This window comes from Mustelus asterias, unplaced genomic scaffold, assembly GCF_964213995.1.
Source record: "Mustelus asterias unplaced genomic scaffold, sMusAst1.hap1.1 HAP1_SCAFFOLD_192, whole genome shotgun sequence".
In the NCBI taxonomy this organism is placed as follows: domain Eukaryota; kingdom Metazoa; phylum Chordata; class Chondrichthyes; order Carcharhiniformes; family Triakidae; genus Mustelus; species Mustelus asterias.
In genome coordinates this window covers 143,692-165,263 of record NW_027590185.1, presented here as the reverse complement: position 1 = coordinate 165,263, position 21,572 = coordinate 143,692, and the positions used below count along the sequence as shown (strand labels likewise).

The 21,572-nt window shown below is 45.0% G+C and overlaps 2 protein-coding genes across 2 annotated transcripts in view; both read right to left on the bottom strand.

The window, feature by feature from the left end:
• The window catches only part of LOC144485358 (uncharacterized), a 118,859-nt gene that overhangs the window by 38,459 nt on the left and 58,828 nt on the right, over positions 1–21,572 (bottom strand). The window lies entirely within an intron of this gene.
• The window catches only part of LOC144485369 (uncharacterized), a 98,897-nt gene continuing 78,828 nt past the window's right edge, over positions 1,504–21,572 (bottom strand). Inside the window, 3 exon segments of the mRNA XM_078203565.1 lie at positions 1,504–1,560; positions 12,349–12,846; positions 13,015–13,126. Of these exon segments, the coding sequence (XP_078059691.1) occupies positions 1,504–1,560; positions 12,349–12,846; positions 13,015–13,126 (667 nt within the window).

The window sequence follows — 21,572 nt, the reverse complement described above, 5'->3', positions numbered from 1 at the left end:
GGGATTCAATTACCCATCTGAGTTGGAAACCCATCGACGTATTCACACTGGGGAGAGGCCATTCACCTGCTCTGTGTGTGGGAAGGGATTTACTCAGTCATCCAGCCTGTACACACACCAGCATGTCCATACTGGTGAGAGGCCATTCACCTGTCTTCAATGTGGGAAGGGATTTAATGCTTTATCAAACCTCCGGACTCACCACCAGGTTCACTCTGATCAGAGACCGTTTCAATGTTGTGAGTGTGGGAAGAGCTTTAAAAGTAAAAAGGATTTGATGATTCACCAACACACTCACACTGGGGAGAGGCCATTCATCTGCAAAGTGTGTGGTAAGGGATTCACTCAGTCATCCCACCTCCTGACACACCAAAGTGTTCACATTGATCAGAGACCATTTAAATGTTCTGACTGCGAGAAGAACTTTAAAAGTAAAAAGGATTTACTGATTCACCAACGCACTCACACTGGGGAGAGGCCATTCATCTGCTCCGTGTGTGGGAAGGGATTCACTTGTTCATCCCAGCTCCTGAAACATCGATTTGTTCACACTGATCAGAGACCTTTCAATTGTTCTGAATGTGAGAAAACATTCTGAAACACCAGCACACTCACACTGGGGAGAGGCCGTTCACCTGCTCTCTCTGTGGGAAGGGATTCACTCGGTTAGCCCACCTTCTGAGACACCATCGAGTTCACACTGGGGAGAGGCCGTTAACCTGCCCTGTGTGTTGTCAGGAATTCATTGATACATTCGACCTTCTGATACACCGGCGAGTTCACACTGGAGAGAGACCTTACACTTGCCTCCTGTGCGGCAAGAGATTCACTCAGTCATCCCACCTGACTACACACCAACTTGTTCACACTGATCAGAGACCTTTTGAATGTTCTGATTGTGAGAAGAGATTTAAAAGTAAACAGAATCTGCTGAAACACCAGCGAGTTCACACTGGGGAAAGGACGTTCAACTGCTCCATGTGTGGGAAGGGATTCGCTCAGTCAAACAACCTGCTGAAACACCAGCAAGTTCACAGGCGACAGCAGGGGTTGGATTCTGCTGTTATTGCTGCTGTTAATCACACCCAGGACTGCATAGTGTCTGGTTACCAGTGAGGTTCCACAGTTTTGTGGTATATATCAATGACTTAGACTTAAATGTAAGGGTCATGATTCAGTTTGCAGATGATACAACAATTGTATTTGTGTTTAACAATCCAGAAGAAAGCCGTGGACTGCAGGAAGATATCAGTGGGCTGGTCAGATGGGCAGAAAAATGGCACATGGAATTCGATCTGGAGCAGTGAGAGAGAATGAATTTGGGACATTAGACAAGACAAGGGAATGAACAGTAAAGGGATGATGCTGAGAATTATAGAGGATCAGAGAGAACCTGGAGCCAACATCCAGGCATCCGTGAAGGAGGCTGGACAGGTAGATCATAAGACCGGAAGATGTAGGAGCAGAATTAGGCCATTCAGCCCATTGAGTCTGCTCTGCCATTCAATCAAGGCTGATACGTTTCTCAATCAGGTGGTCAAGACGACATTTGGCCCAAGCCTAGTGTATAAGAGGAGGGAGATTATGCTCAAACTGAAGCAGAGAGTGGGAGTCAATGGATCCTTTTCAGAGTGGGAAGCAGTGACTAGTGGGTGCGGCAGGTTCAGTGCTGCAACCCCAGCTGTTCATAATATACATTAATGATTTGGATGAAGGAATTGAATGCAATATCTCCAATTTTCAGCCGACACTAAGCTGGGTGGCAGTGTGTGCTGTGAGGAGGATCCTGAGAGGCTACAGGGTGGCTTGGACAGGCTGAGTGGGCAGATACTTGGCAAATGCAATATAATGTGGACAAATGTGAGGTTATCAACTTTGGTGGCAAAAACAGGAAGAAAGATTATTATCTGAATGGTGGCAGTTTAGGAAAAGGGGAAGTGCATCGTGACCTGGGTGTCATGGTGGGACAGTTGCTGAAGGTTGGCATGCAGGTACAGCAGGCAGTGAGGAAAGCTAATGGCATGCTGGCCTTCATAGCAAGAGGATTTGAGTGTGGGAGTAAAGAGGTTTTGCTCAGTTGTACAGGGCCTTGGTAAAGCCACACCTTGAGTATTGTGTGCATTTTTGGTCTCCTAGTCTGAGGAAGGACATTCTTGCTATTGAGGGAGTCCAGCTAAGGTTCACCAGACTGATTCCTGGAATGGCAGGACTGACATATGAAGAGAGACTGGATCGACTGGGCTTTTACTCACTGGAATTTAGAATGAGAGGGGATCTCAGAGAAACATTTAAAATCCTGATGGGACTGGACAGGCTCGATGCTGTCCCAACATGTTCCCAATGTTGGGGAAGTCCAGAACTAGGGGTTACAATCTTAGACTGAGATGAGGAAGAACTTCTTGTTGTGAACCTGTGGAAGTCTCTACCACAGAAAGCTGTTGGGGCCAGTTCATTAAATATGTTCAAGAGGGAGCTGGATGTGACTCTTGTGACTAAAGGGACCACAAGGGGTATGGAGAGAAAGTGGGACTGTGATACTGAAAGTGCATGATCTGCCATGATCATATTGAATGGTGGTGAAGGCTCGAAGGGCCGAATAGCCGACTCCACCTATTTTCTATGTTTATAAAATGCTTCATAAAACGTTCTGCAGAAGGATCATTTAGATCCAAAAGATTAACTCTGTTTCTCCCCACAGATGCTGCCAGACCTGCTGAGGTTATCCAGCATAGTTTGTTTATATTTATAAAATGCTAGTTAGAGCAAGCTGGAGTACTGAGCTCTGTTCTGGTTACCAGATTAATCAGTTATAAAAGTATATGTCTAGTAAAGCAGTGTGGCAGAAAGCTGAAGCCAGTTGGCGATTTTTTAATATAATTACAATCTGTTCAATTTTCAAATCTAGTGAATAAAGGATTGAAGGATTAGGAGGGTTCGTGGAGGAATCATTTCACCCGGAGAGTGATGGGGATCTGGAACTCACTGCCTGAAAGGACGGGAGAGGCAGAAACCCTCATCACATTAAACAGGAACTCAGATACACAGCTGAGATTCTGTAACACACAGAGGGACAGATCAAGAGCTGGAAAGTAGGGTGAAACTGGACAGTACTTTTCCAGCCAGCACAGACCTGATGGGCTGAATGGCCTCCTGCTGTTCAGTGAATTTTCTATATTTCAGTTCTGACAGTTGGAGTTTGTTTCTGCTGATGTTAATAACTCCTCGAACTGGGCTGTCGTGTAATATTCTGGATAAATGTGAAATCAGCTTGATTAAAACACATCAGAGTAGATTTTTTGTCTTTCCCACCTGTGTTATCTGATTGTATTCTGATTTTCTTATCAGTAACACAACTAACCTCAGCCGCCCCAATCTGCGAATGACTTGGTAAATTCCTTCCCTAACAGCACTGCGAGTGTCCCTCAAACCACAGGGACTGCAGCGGTTCAGGAAGGGCAGCTCACCACCACCTCAAGGGCAATTAGGAATAGGCAATAAAAATACTGGTCCAGCCAGTGACACCCACACCCCATGAAAAGAAAATGTCTGTTCAAACAAGACTTAATTAAGGCAGGACAGGATTCTTTGGATAATAAATTTTACAACATTAAATTAACATTAAAATTATTATTAAAGGAAAGAGATTTGCATATCAATTCAGGAAAACTTCCAAGATGGTGCTGGAGTGTGGCGACTTCTTGCAAGCTGTGCCCAGCATACCCTCTAATTCTATCTTCTACTCGTTCGATGCTTCTAAAACTTTATTCTAACTCTTATGACTGCAACACTACATTCTGCATCCTCTCCTTCTCTATGTATGGTACTCTTTGTATAGCACACAAGAAACAATACTTTTCACTGTATGCTAATACATGTGACAATAATAAATCAAATCAAATCAGACAATGATTTTTGCAACTTTATCGAGGTATTGATCCATCACAGTGCTCCCCTCTCAAGACTCTTGTCTCAGATACAGTCCCACTTGCTGAGATGTACATGTGATTCTTGCCTCGAGTGAGTGTCTTCAGTAATCAGCCAGCCACAAATCATTACAGAGCCCTGGCTTTTCACCCCTGAGTGGCCAGCGCCCTGTGTCAGAGTCAAGCTTTTCCTCAGTGAATAATTACCTCAAGCTGCTGCTCGGGTTAATCCAATTAGTTCTTAGGCACAGTGGCCACCCAACCTCAGTACATCAGACAAGAATACAAAAGAGCTAAAATCTCTTGACTTTCAAGTACTTCGCTATCCACTATTTAAGGTGAGAGGGGAGAAATACAAAAGTGTCCAGAGGGGCAATTTTTTCACCCAGAGGGTGGTGAGTGTCTGGAACAAGCTGCCAGAGGTAGTAGTAGAGACGGGTTCAATTTTAGCTTTTAAAAAGCATTTAGAAAGCTACATGGGTATGATGGGTATAGAGGGATATGGGCCAAATGTGGGCAATTGGGATTAGTTTAGGGGTTTTAAAAAAAAAAGGGCGGCATGAACAAGTTGGGCTGAAGGGCCTGTTTCCATGCAGTAAACCTCTATGACTCTATGACACTGGATCAAACTAAACATTATAATGTACCATTCCTTGGGACCTTTATCCAGGATCCTTCATTATTAGAACAGTTTGTCTGAAATTACTGTTTCTCACACAGAGAGACATGCAATAATTCAACGTAACGAATTTTGAATGAAAATCCAGTCTTTCCAATATGATTATTGATTCATTATTTATAACTTAATCAAGGTTCATCAATTGTACAATCATCTGTTTCATGACTGGTTACTCCCTTCAGAATTTGATTAATACAGAAAATAAAATGAGCTCTTTCATCACATAGAGTCAGAGTGTCTGCAACAAGCTGCTAGAGGTAGTAGTAGAGGTGGGTACAATTTTGTCTTTTAAAAAGCATTTAGATAGTTACATAGGTACAATGGGTATAGAGGGATACGGGCCAAATGCGTGCAATTGGGATTAGTTTAGGGGTTTAAAAAAAGGCTAGCATGGACAAGTTGGGCCGAAGGGCCTGTTTCCATGCTGTAAACCTCTATGACTCTATTTGTTACATGGTCAGTGCATTCTGACTGGTGAGAGGCTGCTTTAATGTTGTGTGTTAGATAAGATTCATTAATTCAATCACTTGAGCTAGCAATTCCTGAATGGGCTCACATTTAACTATAGGGTTAGTTTCTAATGTAGCTGCTGCTGTTGATCATAGTAAGGAGTTTAACAACACCAGGTTAAAGTTGATCATATCCAGGACAGCACTATGGCAGATAACTAATTAAGTGCAGTTTTTGAAGAAAAAATGATAATTGTATATCTAGATCATTGGATGCAATCGCAAACGGATCACAAAACATCATTACCAAAATTGCCATTTAATGGTGGAGTGATTACCCATCATTCTCCGCGGGTCAGAAAGTGCTCGATCCTCACTATAGGGAGAGACTGCGCAGGCGTGGGGGAAATGCTGTGATTGGAGCATGCGCGGTCCGGGTGTCGGTCTGTTCGATCAATATCAGGTGAGAAGCAACTGGAGGGGAATGGGGCTGGGGAAGAAATGGAACCGTCTTGTGGGGCCGGGGGAGCGGGGAAACTCATTAGTAAAACATGCTCATGCCTCAGAGCCCGAATCCCAAACTCCCGGGTCCCGCGGGAGGCGCCGCCGACACTTTTGTTCATCCCGGGTTAACGGCCGCCATCTTTCCCGGGGCAACGGGCAGCAGGGCGCATGCGCACCGAGCCCAGTCCCTCTGGGGTTTTGTTACCTTTTCTCCTTCATCCCTTTTCCCAGTCCCAGGCTGCAGGCTCCAGCTGGCAATGTGTGCATCCAGTGTGGAGGAGGCTCCAACTGGCAATGTGTGCATCCAGTGTGGAGGAGGCTCCAGCTGGCAATGTGTGCATCCAGTGTGGAGGAGGCTCCAGCTGGCAATGTGTGCATCCAGTGTGGAGGAGGCTCCAGCTGGCAATGTGTGCATCCAGTGTGGAGGAGGCTCCAGCTGGCAATGTGTGCATCCAGTGTGGAGGAGGCTCCAGCTGGCAATGTGTGCATCCAGTGTGGAGGTGGCTCCAGTTGGCAATGTGTGCATCCAGTGTGGAGGAGGCTCCAGCTGGCAATGATGTGCATCCAGTGTGGAGGAGGCTCCAGTTGGCAATGATGTGCATCCAGTGTGGAGGTGGCTCCAGTTGGCAATGATGTGCATCCAGTGTGGACATGGCGACAGCCGCCAGGGTCACTTTCACCATGTGCCGGTCCCACCCATTCCCAGGTTCATTCAGCTCAATTTCACAACCTGCCTTTTTGTTTCTGTAGGTTCTCTCTCACTCCTTTTTTTCTGTTTTAAATTCTTTCCACAGAGTATCGGGAGGGGAGGATTTACAGTCAGGAAACAACCTCATCATCGCATCAAAGTCTGACAGCCGCTGAATGCATCCTAACCTGAATATCGTCAGATTTTGAACACAGAACTGAAAAGCTCCATTCACAGTGGAGAGAAACTGTACATGTGTTCTGTGTGTGGACAACGCTTCAGCCTGTCGAAACGTTAGTGCAGTCACTCCATGGAGAAACCGTGGAAATGTGTGGACTGTGGGAAGGGATTCCGTTACCCATCCAAACTGGAAATCCATCGTCGTAGTCACACAGGGGAGAGACCATTCTCCTGCTCTGAGTGTGAGAAGGGGTTCGTTAGGTCCTCCCACTTGCTGACACACCAGCAAATTCACACTGGGAAGAGACAATTCACCTGCACCGAATGTGGGAAGGGATTCACTCAGTCATCCAAACTGCTGTCACACCAGCGAGTTCACACTGGGGAGAGACCATTCACCTGCTCCGAATGTGGGAAAGGATTCACTGCTTCATCTTACCTGCTGACACACCAACGTGTTCACACTGATGAGAGACCTTTTAAATGCTCAGACTGTGGGAAGTGCTTTAAAAGATCTGGTGTACTGATGCGCCATCAATGTGCTCACACTGACGAGAGGCCATTCAGATGCAGACACTGTGGGACTGGGTTCAGACAATCATATAACCTCACTGTACATCAGCGAATTCACACTGGGGAGAGGCCGTTCACCTGCTCTGATTGTGGCAAGAGATTCTCTCAGTCATCCAACCTTCTGAAACACCAACGAATCCACAATTAACCATAGTGATCGGATTCTGCTGTTAATCACATTCAGGACTTAAATGTGTTCATTAGGTCTGTTTCTGCTGGAGTTGATGAAATCCAACCCAGTTATAGGGGTTAATATTCTGGATAAAAGTCAAATAAATTAGCTTTGTGTTCAATACTGTGCATTGAATCTTTTCAATAACATCAACATAAATGAATTCCTTTTCAAATATATGGATAAAAGCAAATTACTGTGGGTGCTGGAATCTGAAATAGAAAGAGAAAATGCTGGAAAATCTCAGCAGGTCTGGCAGCATCTGTAAGGAGAGAAAAGAGCTGATGTTTCAAGTCCAGATGACCCTTTTGTCAAAGCTCAAAACACCAGCTTTGACAAAGGGTCATCTGGACTCAAAACATCAGCTCTTTTATCTCTTTACAGATGCTGCCAGACCTGCTGAGATTTCTCCTTTGGTTCCTTTTAAGAACATAAGAACATAAGAAATAGGAGCAGGAGTAGGCCATCTAGCCCTTCGAGCCTGCCCCGCCATTCAATAAGATCATGGCTGATCTGACGTGGATCAGTACCACTTACCCGCCTGATCCCCATAACCCTTAATTCCCTTACCGATCAGGAATCCATCCATCCGCGCTTTAAACATATTCAGCGAGGTAGCCTCCACCACCTCAGTGGGCAGAGAATTCCAGAGATTCACCACCCTCTGGGAGAAGAAGTTCCTCCTCAACTCTGTCTTAAACCGACCCCCCTTTATTTTGAGGCTGTGTCCTCTAGTTTTAACTTCCTTACTAAGTGGAAAGAATCTCTCCGCCTCCACCCTATCCAGCCCCCGCATTATCTTATAAGTCTCCATAAGATCCCCCCTCATCCTTCTAAACTCCAACGAGTACAAACCCAATCTCCTCAGCCTCTCCTCATAATCCAAACCCCTCATCTCCGGTATCAACCTGGTGAACCTTCTCTGCACTCCCTCCAATGCCAATATATCCTTCCTCATATAAGGGGACCAATACTGCACACAGTATTCCAGCTGCGGCCTCACCAATGCCCTGTACAGGTGCATCAAGACATCCCTGCTTTTATATTCTATCCCCTTCGCAATATAGGCCAACATCCCATTTGCCTTCTTGATCACCTGTTGTACCTGCAGACTGGGCTTTTGCGTCTCATGCACAAGGACCCCCAGGTCCCTTTGCACGGTAGCATGTTTTAATTTGTTTCCATTGAGATAGTAATCCCATTTGTTATTATTTCCTCCAAAGTGTATAACCTCGCATTTCTCAACGTTATACTCCATTTGCCATATCCTCGCCCACTCACTCAGCCTGTCCAAATCTCTCTGCAGATCTTCTCCGTCCTCCACACGATTCACTTTTCCACTTATCTTTGTGTCGTCTGCAAACTTCGTTACCCTACACTCCGTCCCCTCCTCCAGATCATCTATATAAATGGTAAATAGTTGCGGCCCGAGTACCGATCCCTGCGGCACGCCACTAGTTACCTTCCTCCAACCGGAAAAACACCCATTTATTCCGACTCTTTGCTTCCTGTCGGATAGCCAGTCCCCAATCCACTTTAACACACTACCCCCAACTCCGTGTGCCCTAATCTTCTTCAGTAGCCTTTTATGGGGCACCTTATCAAACGCCTTTTGGAAATCCAAAAACACCGCATCCACCGGTTCTCCTCCATCAACCGCCCTAGTCACATCTTCATAAAAATCCAACATGTTCGTCAAGCACGACTTTCCCCTCATGAATCCATGCTGCGTCTGATTGATCGAACCATTTCTATCCAGATGCCCTGCTATCTCCTCTTTAATAATGGATTCCAGCATTTTCCCTACTACAGACGTTAAGCTGACCGGCCTATAGTTACCCGCCTTTTGTCTCCTTCCTTTTTTAAACAGCGGCGTAACATTAGCCGTTTTCCAATCAACCGGCACTACCCCAGAATGCAACGAGTTTTGATAAATAATCACTAACGCATCCACTATTACCTCTGACATTTCTTTCAATATCTTTTGAAATATCTCCCTTTGTTCTTCCTCCATCTTCACCTCCCACAAATGCTCATGGAGGAGAAACTCATGACCTTCTTTGTTGCTAAGTTTGAGACAATTCAATCAGCTGCCTCTGCTGCTTCCCTCCCTTTCCATATTCCTTCAGGTGCAGAAAGAGGCCATTCAGCCCAGCAAGTCTGCACTAATGCTCTGAAAGAACATCTTACCCAGCCCCCTTTACCGCCCCCCCCCCCCCCCCCCCCGCCTCCCATCCTGTCCCAATAACCCCAGGCGCATTTTCCATGCCTACTGCACCTAAGCTACACATCTTGGGACAACAGGCAATTGAACATGTCCAATCCACCTGACCTGCCCATCTTTAGCTTGTGGGAGGAAACTGGACATCCGAAGGAAACGCATGCAGACCTGGGGAGAACATGCAAACTCCACACAGACAGTGACCCAAGCTGGGAATCGAACCTGGGTCCCTGACACTTTGAGGCAGCAAGCTAATTGACTGGACAAAATCTCCTTTAAGGTTCCCCTTTATCTTAGCTCTGAACTCACATCTTACTCTAGTTTCTCTCACCTTCTCTCATGTCCTCTTAGACCTCAGGGTGGTGCAAGCAGGCATTTAAGACGCATTTAGATGAACACCTGAAATGCTATAGCATAAAAGGGTACAGACCAAGTGAAGTGCTGGGTGATGGGATTGGAATGGAATGGTGTTTGATGACCAATGCAGACACGATTGGCTGAAAGGCCCCTTTCTGCGCTATCAAACTCTATGAGGAAGGAGGGTTGTTGATGTGCTGTCTGGGTGGGTGATATTTGGAGCAGCTGTCTCCCTAGGACTGAACTAAAGCATTTCATAGCAATGTGAGCCTTATAAGGAGCTCTTGGCGACACATAAAATCTCCTCACTCTGCTGAGCGACACTTTTGTATCTATTTCAGGCAGTGTGGAGAAAGACCCTGAGTGCACAGCTCAGGAATTTTAATAGCCAGGTAATGTGAACTCACTCACAAATCACATATGCCACATTGGAAGTTGAGATACATTTGTCTATGTTCAAATTTTAACTACTGTTCATAGAATTTTAGAATCCCTGCTGTTCAGAAGAGGCTATTCAGCCTATCGAGTCTGCATTGACTCTCTGACAGAGTATCTCACCCAGGCCCTCTCCTCTGCTCTATCCCTCCAACCCCACATATTGACCATGGCTAATCCATCTGACCTATATATCTTTGGACTGTGGGAGGAAACCAGAGCATCCAAAGGAAACCCATACAGACACGGGGAGAGTGTGACAGACAGACAGTCACAGACAGTCAAGCTGGATTTGAACACGGGTCCCTGGAGCTGTGTGGCATAACTGCTGTGCCACTCTTTTTGCTGCTTAACGCTCAGTAACAACATATGGAAGCCCTGGTCAGAGCTGATTGTGTAGTGAGGTTATCAATGGGTTTCGAATGTAAATTCACACACAATGAAGATCAGAATCATGTGAGTTTTTTCCTGCTCCACCGTCTGAACCAATAACCGTCTGCACCTATTTCCCAAATATAAAAATGCTTTATGAAATGAGCAGTTTCCAATAAAATGAGTAAAACCCGAAACCAAAGACCACCAGCATCTCATTCACTTCATTTAACAAAATGGAATGTGTTTAATCTACTTTGATGACTGTTTTTATCCAGAACGTCATTGACACAGAATATTAGAACATGTTTTATTTGATGGTGGGCTAATATAACTATCAGGGGATTTGATATTAACCCTGTCAAACATTACATTTTCAATCCAGCTTTTCAAAGAGAGAATACAGTCGGCAGCAGCTTTGACTTATCTAGTCAGTGAAAACAGAATGTCAGTGAGGCAGTCACACACTGAGACCACACACGAGTCAGAGCCTTTCTACAATATGCTTATTTTAGAAATAAAGAACTTATAAACTTCCCAAGGCAGCTTCTCCTGCAAGTGCAGGAGATGTAACAGCTGCACTTTCACCTCCTCCCTTCTCACCATCCAGGGGTTACACATATGTGCCTCAATCCCAAATGTGTCAAATAGTTTGAAATCACATTTTGGAAATGGAGGGAGATTTATTTAAAATAAATTGACACAATACATTTTTTATATAGATTCTAAGTTAAAAGATTTAATATCTCCACTGTATGTGGCATCTGTGCTATCTTACCCATGTAATGAAGTAAACACGACAAAATTCAACAAAATACAAAAGGTATTGTTACTGAGAGAATACATCATCAATATTTGATTTAATTTATTATTGTTGCATGTACTGGATACAGTGAAAAGTATTGTTTCTTATGTAGTAGACAAACAAAGCATACTGTTCATAGAGTACAGAGGGGAAAAGGAAAGGATACGGTGCAGAATATAATGCTGTTGTTACAGGTATGGTGAATGGAAAGATGAGCTTAATATATGGTAGGTCCATTCAAAATTCTGATGCAGCAAGGAAGTTGTTCTTGAATTAGTTGGCAGGTGTTTTCAGACTTTTGTATCTTTTTCTCGACAGAAGCAGGTGGAAGAGAGAAGGTCCGGGGTATGAGGGGTTCTTGATTATGCTGGCTGCTTTCTGAGGCAGTGGGAAGTGTAGAGAGAGTCAATGGATAGGAGACTGGTTTGCGTGATGGACTGGGGTACGTTCAGAACACACAACCCTTTGTAATATTACTATGTGAATACATCACTAATAAAGGAGTTAGTGAGAGTGAAAGAGAAGGCTCTGAAAATCAAAGAGTAGCTCTTGAGAAAATCTCAAACCAGTCATTTAAAAATATATATTTTGATGCCCGAAGTAGAACCTTTCAGGCACAGAATTGTAGATTTTCCACCAAAGAACAATTTAGGATTAAAGTAAAAGTTTATAATTTTGTTGTAACAGAATTCCTGTTGAAAGTTCTTGAATTAAGAGAAATGGTGTTGTCAAAAATGGACCCTGAAGCCCTGAAAATTGGTGACATCGCCAGAATATTAAACCCCAGCCAGTCATATCAGCAGGAACAAAACCACGTATCAATACTAAACAAGATAAACAGCAGCAGTAACAGCAGAATCCAACCCCTGCAGTCACTAATGAACTTGCTGATGTCTCAGGAACCATTGTGACTGAGTCAATCCTTTCCCACACACAGAGCAGTTGAATGGTCTCTTAGTGTGAGTGCATTGGTGAGCCAGCAGGTTGAACCCCAGGCACGGAGCAAGTGAACGGCCTCTGTCCAGTGTGAACTCGCTGGTGAGCAGTGAGGTTGGATGACCGATTGAATCCTTTCCCACACGCGGAGCAGCTGAATGGCCTCTCTCCAGTGTGAACTCGCTGGTGTAAAACAAGATTGGATGACTGCCTGAAACTCTTTCCACAGTCAGTGCAGCTGAATGGCTTCTCCTCAGTGTGAATTCGTTGGTGTCTCAGCAGGGTGGGTAAAACTGTGAATCCCTTCCCACACATGGAACAAGTAAACGGTCTCTCCCCAGTGTGAATCCGTTGGTGTGCAACGAGAGAGGTTGCCTGTCTGAAACTCTTTCCACAGGAAGTGCAGCTGAATGGCTTTTGAGTGTGAATCCGCTGGTGTGACAGCAGGTGGGATGACCCAGTGAATCCCTCCCCACACATGGAGCAGGTAAAAGGCCTCTCCCCAGTGTGAACTCGCCGGTGTAATGTGAAGTTGGATGACTGAGTGAATCTCTTTCCACACTCAGGGCAGGTGAACAGTCCCTCCTCGGTGTGAGTGCGTTGGTGTGCCGTGAGTGCTGAAGAATGCCTGAACCTCTTTCCACAGGTAGTGCAGCTGAATGGCTTCTCCTCGGTGTGAATTCGCTGGTGTGACAAAAGGCCAGATAACTGAGTGAAAGCCTTCCCACACACAGAGCAGGTGAATGCCCTCTTCCCCGTGTGAACTCGCTGGTGTAATGATAGGTTGGATGACTGAGTGAATCCTTTCCCACATATAGAACAGGTGAATGGCCTCTCCCCAGTGTGACTGCGTTGATGGTTTTCTAGCAGGGATGGATAATTGAATTCTTTCCCACAATCTTCACATCCCCACCGTTTCTCCATGGTACTGGTGTCCGTGTGTCTCTCCAGGTTGGACAATCAGTTCAAGTCTTGTCCAAACATTGAACAAATGTATGGTTTTTCCTCACCTTGTATTTTACAATGTTTTCTCAAGCTGAATAACTGGTTAAAGCTCTTTCCACAGTCAGTTCACTGGAACACTCACTCGGGTGTGTGTGTGTGTGTCTCGGTGCTTTTCCAGTCACTGATGTTTGAAATGTGTTCTTTTGGAACAGTTGATCATTTATCCTTCCACATTCAAAGACCGATGATATTCAGATCCTGATGGATGGAGTTACTCAACCAGAGCTTGATCTGACGTTTCACATCTGCAAATCCTTCGCTTCTGATCTCCTGTAGAAACAGTTCACAAACTCCGCTTCTCCGGGACAAACAAGAGCCAAGGACAGCAATGACACTGCGCATGCTCCACATCACAATGCCCGGGGACTGATTGACGGCAGGCGCGGGCCAATAGGAAGAGGGGGCGGGGCTGGAGGACCGAGCGGGAACGGCTGGTCCTCCAACCAATCAGAGTGAATGAGGGGCGGCCAGGTCGGGAGTGGAGCATGCGCGGCAATGGTAAGGCGGTTGTGAGCCTGGCAATGCAGCGTGCGGTCTGAGCATGCTCAGTGTCAGTCATGGTGCAGGGGAGAGTTCGGGAGGAGATTGTGAGCACAGGGTAGGAATGGAAACCACGGCTGCACTGGAAACAGCACCAACTTCTGTGGGGACAGGCCCAAGGGGAGCGGGCTCGGTAGCCGCCATCTTACGAGTGTGAATGAGGGCGCTCAGAGAGGCGGAGCGTCCTCCCTGGCAATGGGCTTGGGTTACCTAGGCAACCATTTTGGGAGAGGAAGTGGGTCTGGTTCAGATGTCCTGCAAGGGTGGCCATCTTGGTGAGGGTATAGTGAGCGGGCGGTGCTTCTCCCCGTTGCAAGGTGCGGGTTACCCAGGCAACCGGACGCGGCCATCTTGGAGCGGGACAGAGACTGGGATTGACAAATTGGGGGAGAGAATATTCCAGAGAAACGAGAATTGTCTGCTCTGAATTTCTATCCTGTACTCATTGTGAGCACTCTTTTCAAACCATTTTCCAGGGGAGGATTTACACAAATTAAAATAAACATCAAAATCTGACAGATTCATTAGGAGCTGAATATCATCGACCTCTGCATGAGGAACGAGAAATGTTTGTTTGGTCTGTGGGAAAAAATTTCAAACATCAGTGTGACTGGAAAAGCACCGAGACACACACATGAGTGAGAGTGTTCGAGTGAGCTAACTGTGGAAAGAGCTTCAACCAGTTACACAGCCTGAAAAACATTACACCATTCACAGCGAGGGCATTGGTGAGACCGCAGCTGTAATACTGTGTGCAATATTGGTCCCCTTATTTGCGGAAGGATATATTGGCCTTGGAGGGAGTGCAGAGAAGGTTCACCAGGTTGATACCAGAGATGAGGGGTGTTGATTATGAGGAGAGACTGAGCAGATTGGGTTTGTACTCGTTGGAATTTAGAAGGCTGAGGGGGGATATTCATAGAATCATAGAAATCCTACATTGCAGGAAGAGGCCATTCGGCCCATCAAGTCTGCACCGACCACAATCCCACCCAGGCCCTGCCCCCATATTCCTATATATTTTACCCACTAATCCCTCGAACCTACACATCTCAGGACACTAAGGGGCAATTTTAGCATGGCCAATCAACCTAACCCGCACAACTTTGGACTGTGGGAGGAAACCGGAGCACCCGGAGGAAACCCACACAGACACGAGGAGAATGTGCAAACTCCACACAGATAGTGACCCGAGGCTGGAATCGAACCCAGGTCCCTGGAGCTGTGAAGCAGTAGTGCTAACCACTGTGCTACCGTGCCGCCCTTATAGAGACCTATAAGATAATGAAGGGGCTGGATAGGGTAGAGGTGGAGAGATTCTTTCCACTTAGAAAGGAAGCTAGAACTAGAGGGCACAGTCTCAAAATAAAGGGGGGTCAGTTTAGGACAGAGTTGAGGAGGAAAGTCTTCTCTCAGAGGGTGGTGAATCTCTGGAATTCTCTGCCCACTGAAGTGGTGGAGGCTACCTCGTTGAATATGTTTAAATCACGGAGAGATGGATTCCTGATCGGTAAGGGAATTAGGGGTTATGGGGATCAGGCGGGTAAGTGGAACTGATCCACTTCAGATCAACCATGATCTCATTGAATGGCAGGGCAGGCTCGAGGGGCTAGATGGCCTACTCCTGCTCCTATTTCTTATGTTCTTAGAAACTGTACACGTGTTGTGTGTGTGGACGAGGCTTCAACTGATTGTCCAACCCAGAGAGACACGAGGGCACCGGCACCATGAAGAAACTGTGGAAATGTGGGGACTGTGAGAAGGGATTCAATTATCCATCCCACTTGGAAATCCATCAACACAGTCACACTGGGAACAGCATCACAAAGAGACCGCGGAAATGTGAGGATTGTGGTGAAGGATTCTATTATCCATGCCTGCTGGAAGTCCACTGACGCAGTCACGCTGGGAAGAAGCTATTCACCTCTTGTGTGTGTGGAAAAGGATTTATTAAGGCAGCGAGCCTCGTGTCACACCTGCGAATTCACACTGAGGAAAGACCGTATGACTGCACATACTGTGAAAGGAGGTTTAAACAGTCATCTACCCTCACTGCACATCAGCCAATTCACACTGGGATGAGACCATTCAGCTGCTTCGTATGTGGGAAGAGATTTACTCAGTTATCTCACCCTGCTTACATACCAGTCCTCCATCCTGTTAATCCACCAACCACTCACACTGGGGAGAAGCGATTCACCTGCTCCATACGTGAGAAAGGATTTACTCAGTCGTCTGGCCTTTGGTCACACCACAGAGTTCACACTGAGGAGAGGCCATACCCCTGCTCAGTCTGTGGGAAGGGATTTACTCAGTTATCTCACCCTGCTAACACAGCAGAGAAATCACACTCGGAAGAAGCCAAAAAGCTGCACTTCCTGTGGGAAGAGCTTCAGGTCTTCATCCAACCTCAGTGCACAGAAGCGTGTTCACACTGGGGAGAAATCATTCACCTGCTCCAAGTGTGGGATGGAATTCACTCAGTCAGCCAACCTGGAAATACACAAGAGAATTCACACTGAGGAGAAACCATTTAGCTGCACCTCCTGTGGAAAGAGCTTCAGGCAGTTATCCACACTCACTGCACAGCAACGCACTCACACTGGGGAGAGGCCATTCACCTGCGCTGTGTGGGGGAAGGCATTCACTCAGTCAGCCAGCCTCATGTTAAACCAGCAAGTTCACACTGAGGGGAGTCTGTTCAACTGCACTCACTGTAGAAAGAAATTCAGGCAGTCTTCCGCGCTCACTGCACACCAGCGAATTCACATTGGGGAAAAATCATTCAACTGCTCCGTATGTGGGAAGGGCTTCACTCAGTCATCTGGGCTTTGGTCACACCAGCGAGTTCTCATTGGGGAGAAGCCATTCAGCTGAACTCTCTGTGAAAAGAGTTCCAGATCTTCATCTGATCTGAACGTACAAAGTGAGTTCACACTGGGGAGAGGTCGTTCACCTGCTGTGTGTGTGGAAAGGGTTTCACTCGGTCAGCCAATCTGTGGACACACCAGAGCGTTCACAAGTGACTGCAGGAGTTGGATTATATTGTTATTTGCTGTTAATCACACCGAGGATTGTTAGTCTATTTTTTATTTGGTTTGTTTTTGCTGGTGTTAACAGCCCCATCGCAGACAGAACTGTAATATTGTGGAAAGAGCTTGATTTTTGGGGCTGCTGAGTCCCTATTTAAAAGCACCAGCTGTGATCTTTCTCTCTAACTCAAGAACTCTCGACAGGTACGAGTTCACAATAAAATTATCAACCTCCACTTGAATTCCATGTTGATCATTGATGCAAAATCTACAACTCAGTGTTGAAAGGTTCCAGCTCCAATTAGAAAATGCTGATTAATCCTTGCTGACAATTCTCACTGACTTAAATATTCTTTACAATGGGAACTCTATTACATTATCAAGATACACTGAACAAAACAGAAAAATATTTCACAGTCACATCAGTAAAATCTTCATCAATCAACACTGATACTGATGAAACTTGGAAGTCGCTGAGTTCTCTCATTTCTGACACAGCAGCAGCAACATTTGGTAAAAGTTGCAAAGATGGTTTGAGACCCACTCAGCAGAGATGACATCTGTCATTGAAGCAAAAAGCAAAACCTACCTGATGTACAACATCAACCCAAAAGCTGGAGCACTGTGTCACTTGAATGTAGCCAGGACAGATGTGTAAAAAGCAGAGAGAGATTGTGCAAATAATCATTGGATCAGCCTATTTCAAGAAATACAAATTGTCTGTGGCAACAGAAATCTCTGTGCTGTGTATGATGGGATTAGGAGAGTAGTTGGCCTTCCCATCATCAAAGTTGCTCCCCTGAAATTGTCACTTGAGCTGGAAAAGGCTATTGATTGCAAACCTACCTCAGTTGATCTTTCTCTACACCCTCGCTATGACTGTATCACGACATTCTGCACTCTCTCCTTCCCAATGTACAGTATGCTTTGTCTGTATAGCGCACAAGAAACAATATTTTTCGCTGTATACTAGTACATGTGACAATAATAAATCAAACAGACCGCACAGAGAAACTAACTTTATAACAATCAGGATAGAATTAAACACACTGGTATGTTGGGATGTCCTGTGGTTGTGAAAGGCTCTGTAGAAATGTAAGTTTATAAATTGAAGATTTATGTTCTCTGATCTTGTTATCTGGAACTGAATTAATTTCAGCCACCCCCATCTTGTCATTTATTAAATTCACTTTGGTTCAGACAAGACTTTAACCAATTAAGACAAAGGCAGAATTCTCTGGATAGTAAATTTTAAAATAAGTTTATTCAATGAGAGAGGTTTACTGAACAACTTTAAGACATTGGCTTTTATAACTTGATGTGGGTGATCAGTCTGGAAGGTTAACCCTCTCTGGCTCCTTCTTTGACAGGACTTTTTGTGGAATTCAGCCTCGGGAGTCTGGCTTCTTCTTAGACATTAATTTCCTTAAAACTCAGCCTCGGGACTCTTCAGTATTTGGCCAGCAGGGAAGACCTTTGGAACCTCTACTTTTATCCCCCTACATCAGAGTTGGGCCTGTTTGACATGACAATTGGTCAATTTGATGAGATTAATTCAATTGAATCCCCAATATTTACACCACCTTTTCTCTTCATCTTATTCAGGAATACAACATAATTGTTTCAGACTATCCCTTTACCTGATTCCATACAATCCCTTGTTCATACAGTTTCAAATATTGAAGAGTTTGAAGGTCCCTCTCGCCAGTACATTTATCTTCATTGCACATTCTTTACATACACAGCAATAAGCTTTTACATTTTTACAGTAAATAAAACTCAGCCTTTTACTATAACTACTGATTCATTAATTGTAACTTAATACAATCATGTTAATGGCTGGTGGCTAATTAATACAGGATTCTTTAATTTATTTGGTTAATACAAGATTCACTGGTTCAAAAAGACACACGATGGAAGACAATAGGTTTCTTTCTTATTCACCTTGATCAGACTGAACAATCGACCTTATTCTTGAGCCAGATTTGACGGAATATAATGTCCTGTAGCTTATCAAAATGAGAGAAGAAATTCTTAGTTTAAACAATTTCTGCTGGTTATGCAGTTTCCACAAGCATTTGGGTGATTACAGCATTCATTTTAAAAATAAAGCTTCATTCACATGTCAGAGTTTAAGATTGTTTCCTTGACCTTGTTACTTAGAATGTTCAAGGAACAATTCAGCACAGTAACAGGCACTTGGGCCCACCAAGCCTGTGCCAATAGAGCTTCTATCTCTCTGTTCACCTCCTGTCTGTCTATCAAGATACACCTTGAACATTGCGAAGGTGCCTGCTTCCACCCGCTCCACTGGCAGTGCATTCCAGGCACCCAGCACCTCTACAGAGTCATAGAGGTTAACAGCATGGAAACAGGCCCTTTGGCTCAACTTGTCCATGCTGCCCCTTTTTTTAAACGACTAAGCGAGTCCGAATTGCCCGCATTTGGCCCATATCCCTCGATAGCAATCTTGCTCGTAACTGTCGAAACGTTTTTCAAAAGACAAAATTGTACCCACCTCTACTACTACCTCTGACAGCTTGTTCCAGACACTTGCCACCTGTGTGTGAAAAAGTTGCCCCTCTGGACCCTTTTGTATCTCTTCCCTCTCACCTTAAACCGAGGCACTCTAGTTTTAGACTTTGGGAAAAGTTATTGAGTATCTCACTGATTTATGCCCCTCATTATTTTATAGACCTCTATAAGATCACTCCAAAGCCTCTTACGCTCCAGAGGAAAAGGTCCCAGTCTATGCAGCCTATCCTTATAACTCAAACCATCAAGTCCTGGGAGCATCCTAATAAATCTTTTCTGCACTCTTTCTAGTTTAATAATATCTTTTCTATAATAGGGTGACCAGACCTGTATGCTGTATAACAAGTGTGGCCTTACCAATGTCTTGTGCAACTTCAACAAGACGTCCCAACTCGTGTATTCAATGTTCTGACCAATGAAACCAAGCATGCCGAATGCCTTCTTCACCACTCTGTCCACTCGTGGCTCCACTTTCAATGAGCTATGAACATGTACCCTTAGATCTCTTTGTTCTATAACTCTCCCCAATGCCCTATCATTAACTAAGTCCTACCCTGGTTCGATCTACCAAAATGCATCACCTCGCACTTATCTAAATTAAACTCCATCTGCCATTCGTCATCCCATTGGCCCAATTGATCAAGAACCCATTGCAATCCGAGCTAACCATCTTCACTGTCCACTATGCCACCCACCTTGATGTCATCTGCAAACTTACTAATCACACCTCCTAAATTCTCATCCAAATCATTAATATAAATGACAAATAATAGTGGACCCAGCACCGATCCCTGAGGCACATCACTGGTCACAGGCCTTCAATTTGAAAAACAACCATCTACAATCACCCTCTGTCTTCTGTCATCAAGCCAATTTTGTATCCATTTGGCTACTTCACCCTGGATCCCGTGAGATTTAATCTTATGCAACAACCTACCATGAAGTACCATGTCAAAGGCCTTGCTAAAGTCCATGTAGACAACAACAACTGCACTGCCCTCATCTACCTTCTTGGTTACCCCTTCAAAAAACTCAATCAAACTTCTGAGACATGATTTTCTACTCACAAAGCCATGCTGACTGTCCCTGATCAGTCCTTGTGTCTCTAAATGCCTGTACATCCTGTCTCTCAGAATACCTTCGACCAGCGTACCCACTACAGATGTGAGGCTCACCAGCCTGTAGTTCCCAGGCTTTTTCCTGCAGCCCTTTTTAAACAAAGGCACAACATTTGCCATCCTCCAATCTTCAGGCACCTCAGCTGTGGATGTCAATTCAAATATCTCTGCTCGGGGACTCGCAATTTCCTCCCTAGCCTCCCACAATGTCCTGGGACACACTTCATCAGGTCCTGGGGATTTATCTACCTTGATGTGCTTTAAAACTTCGAGCACATCCTTCTCTGTTATGTGCACACTTCTCAAGACATCACTATTTATTTTCCCAAGTTCCCCAACATCCATGCCTCAACAGTAAATACTGATGAGAAATATTCATTTAGGATCTCACCCATCTCTTGTGGATCCGCACATAGATGACCTTGTTGACCCTTAAAAGACCCTACTCTCTATACTCTGTATTTGTAGAATCTCTGGATTCTCCTTTGCCTTATCTGCCAAAGCAATCTCATGTCCCCTTTTTGCTCGCCTGATTTCTCTCTTAACTGTACTCCTACACCCTCTATACACTTCAAGGGATACACTTGATCCCAGCTGCCTATGCATGTCATGTGCCTCCTCCTTCTTCTTGACCAGGGCCTCAATATCCCAAGTCATCCAGGATTCCCTACTTCTACCAGCCTTGCCCCTCACTCTAAGAGGAATGTGCTTTTCCTGAACCCTGGTTAACACACTTTTGAAAGTCTCCCACTTACCAGACGTCCCTTTACCTTCCCTCAGACTCCCCCAATTAACTTTTGAAAGTTCCTGCCTGATACCATCAAAATTTAGAATTTTAACCTTTGGGCCTGACCTATCATTCTCTATAGCTATCTTAAAACTAATAGAATTATGGTCACTGGTCCCAAAGTGATCCCTCACTAACACTTCTGTCACCTGCTCTTCCTTATTTCCCAAGAGGAGGTCAAGTTTTGCCCCCTCTCTAGTCGGGCCATCCACATACTGAATGAGAAATTCCTCCTGAATACATTCAACAAATTTCTCTCTA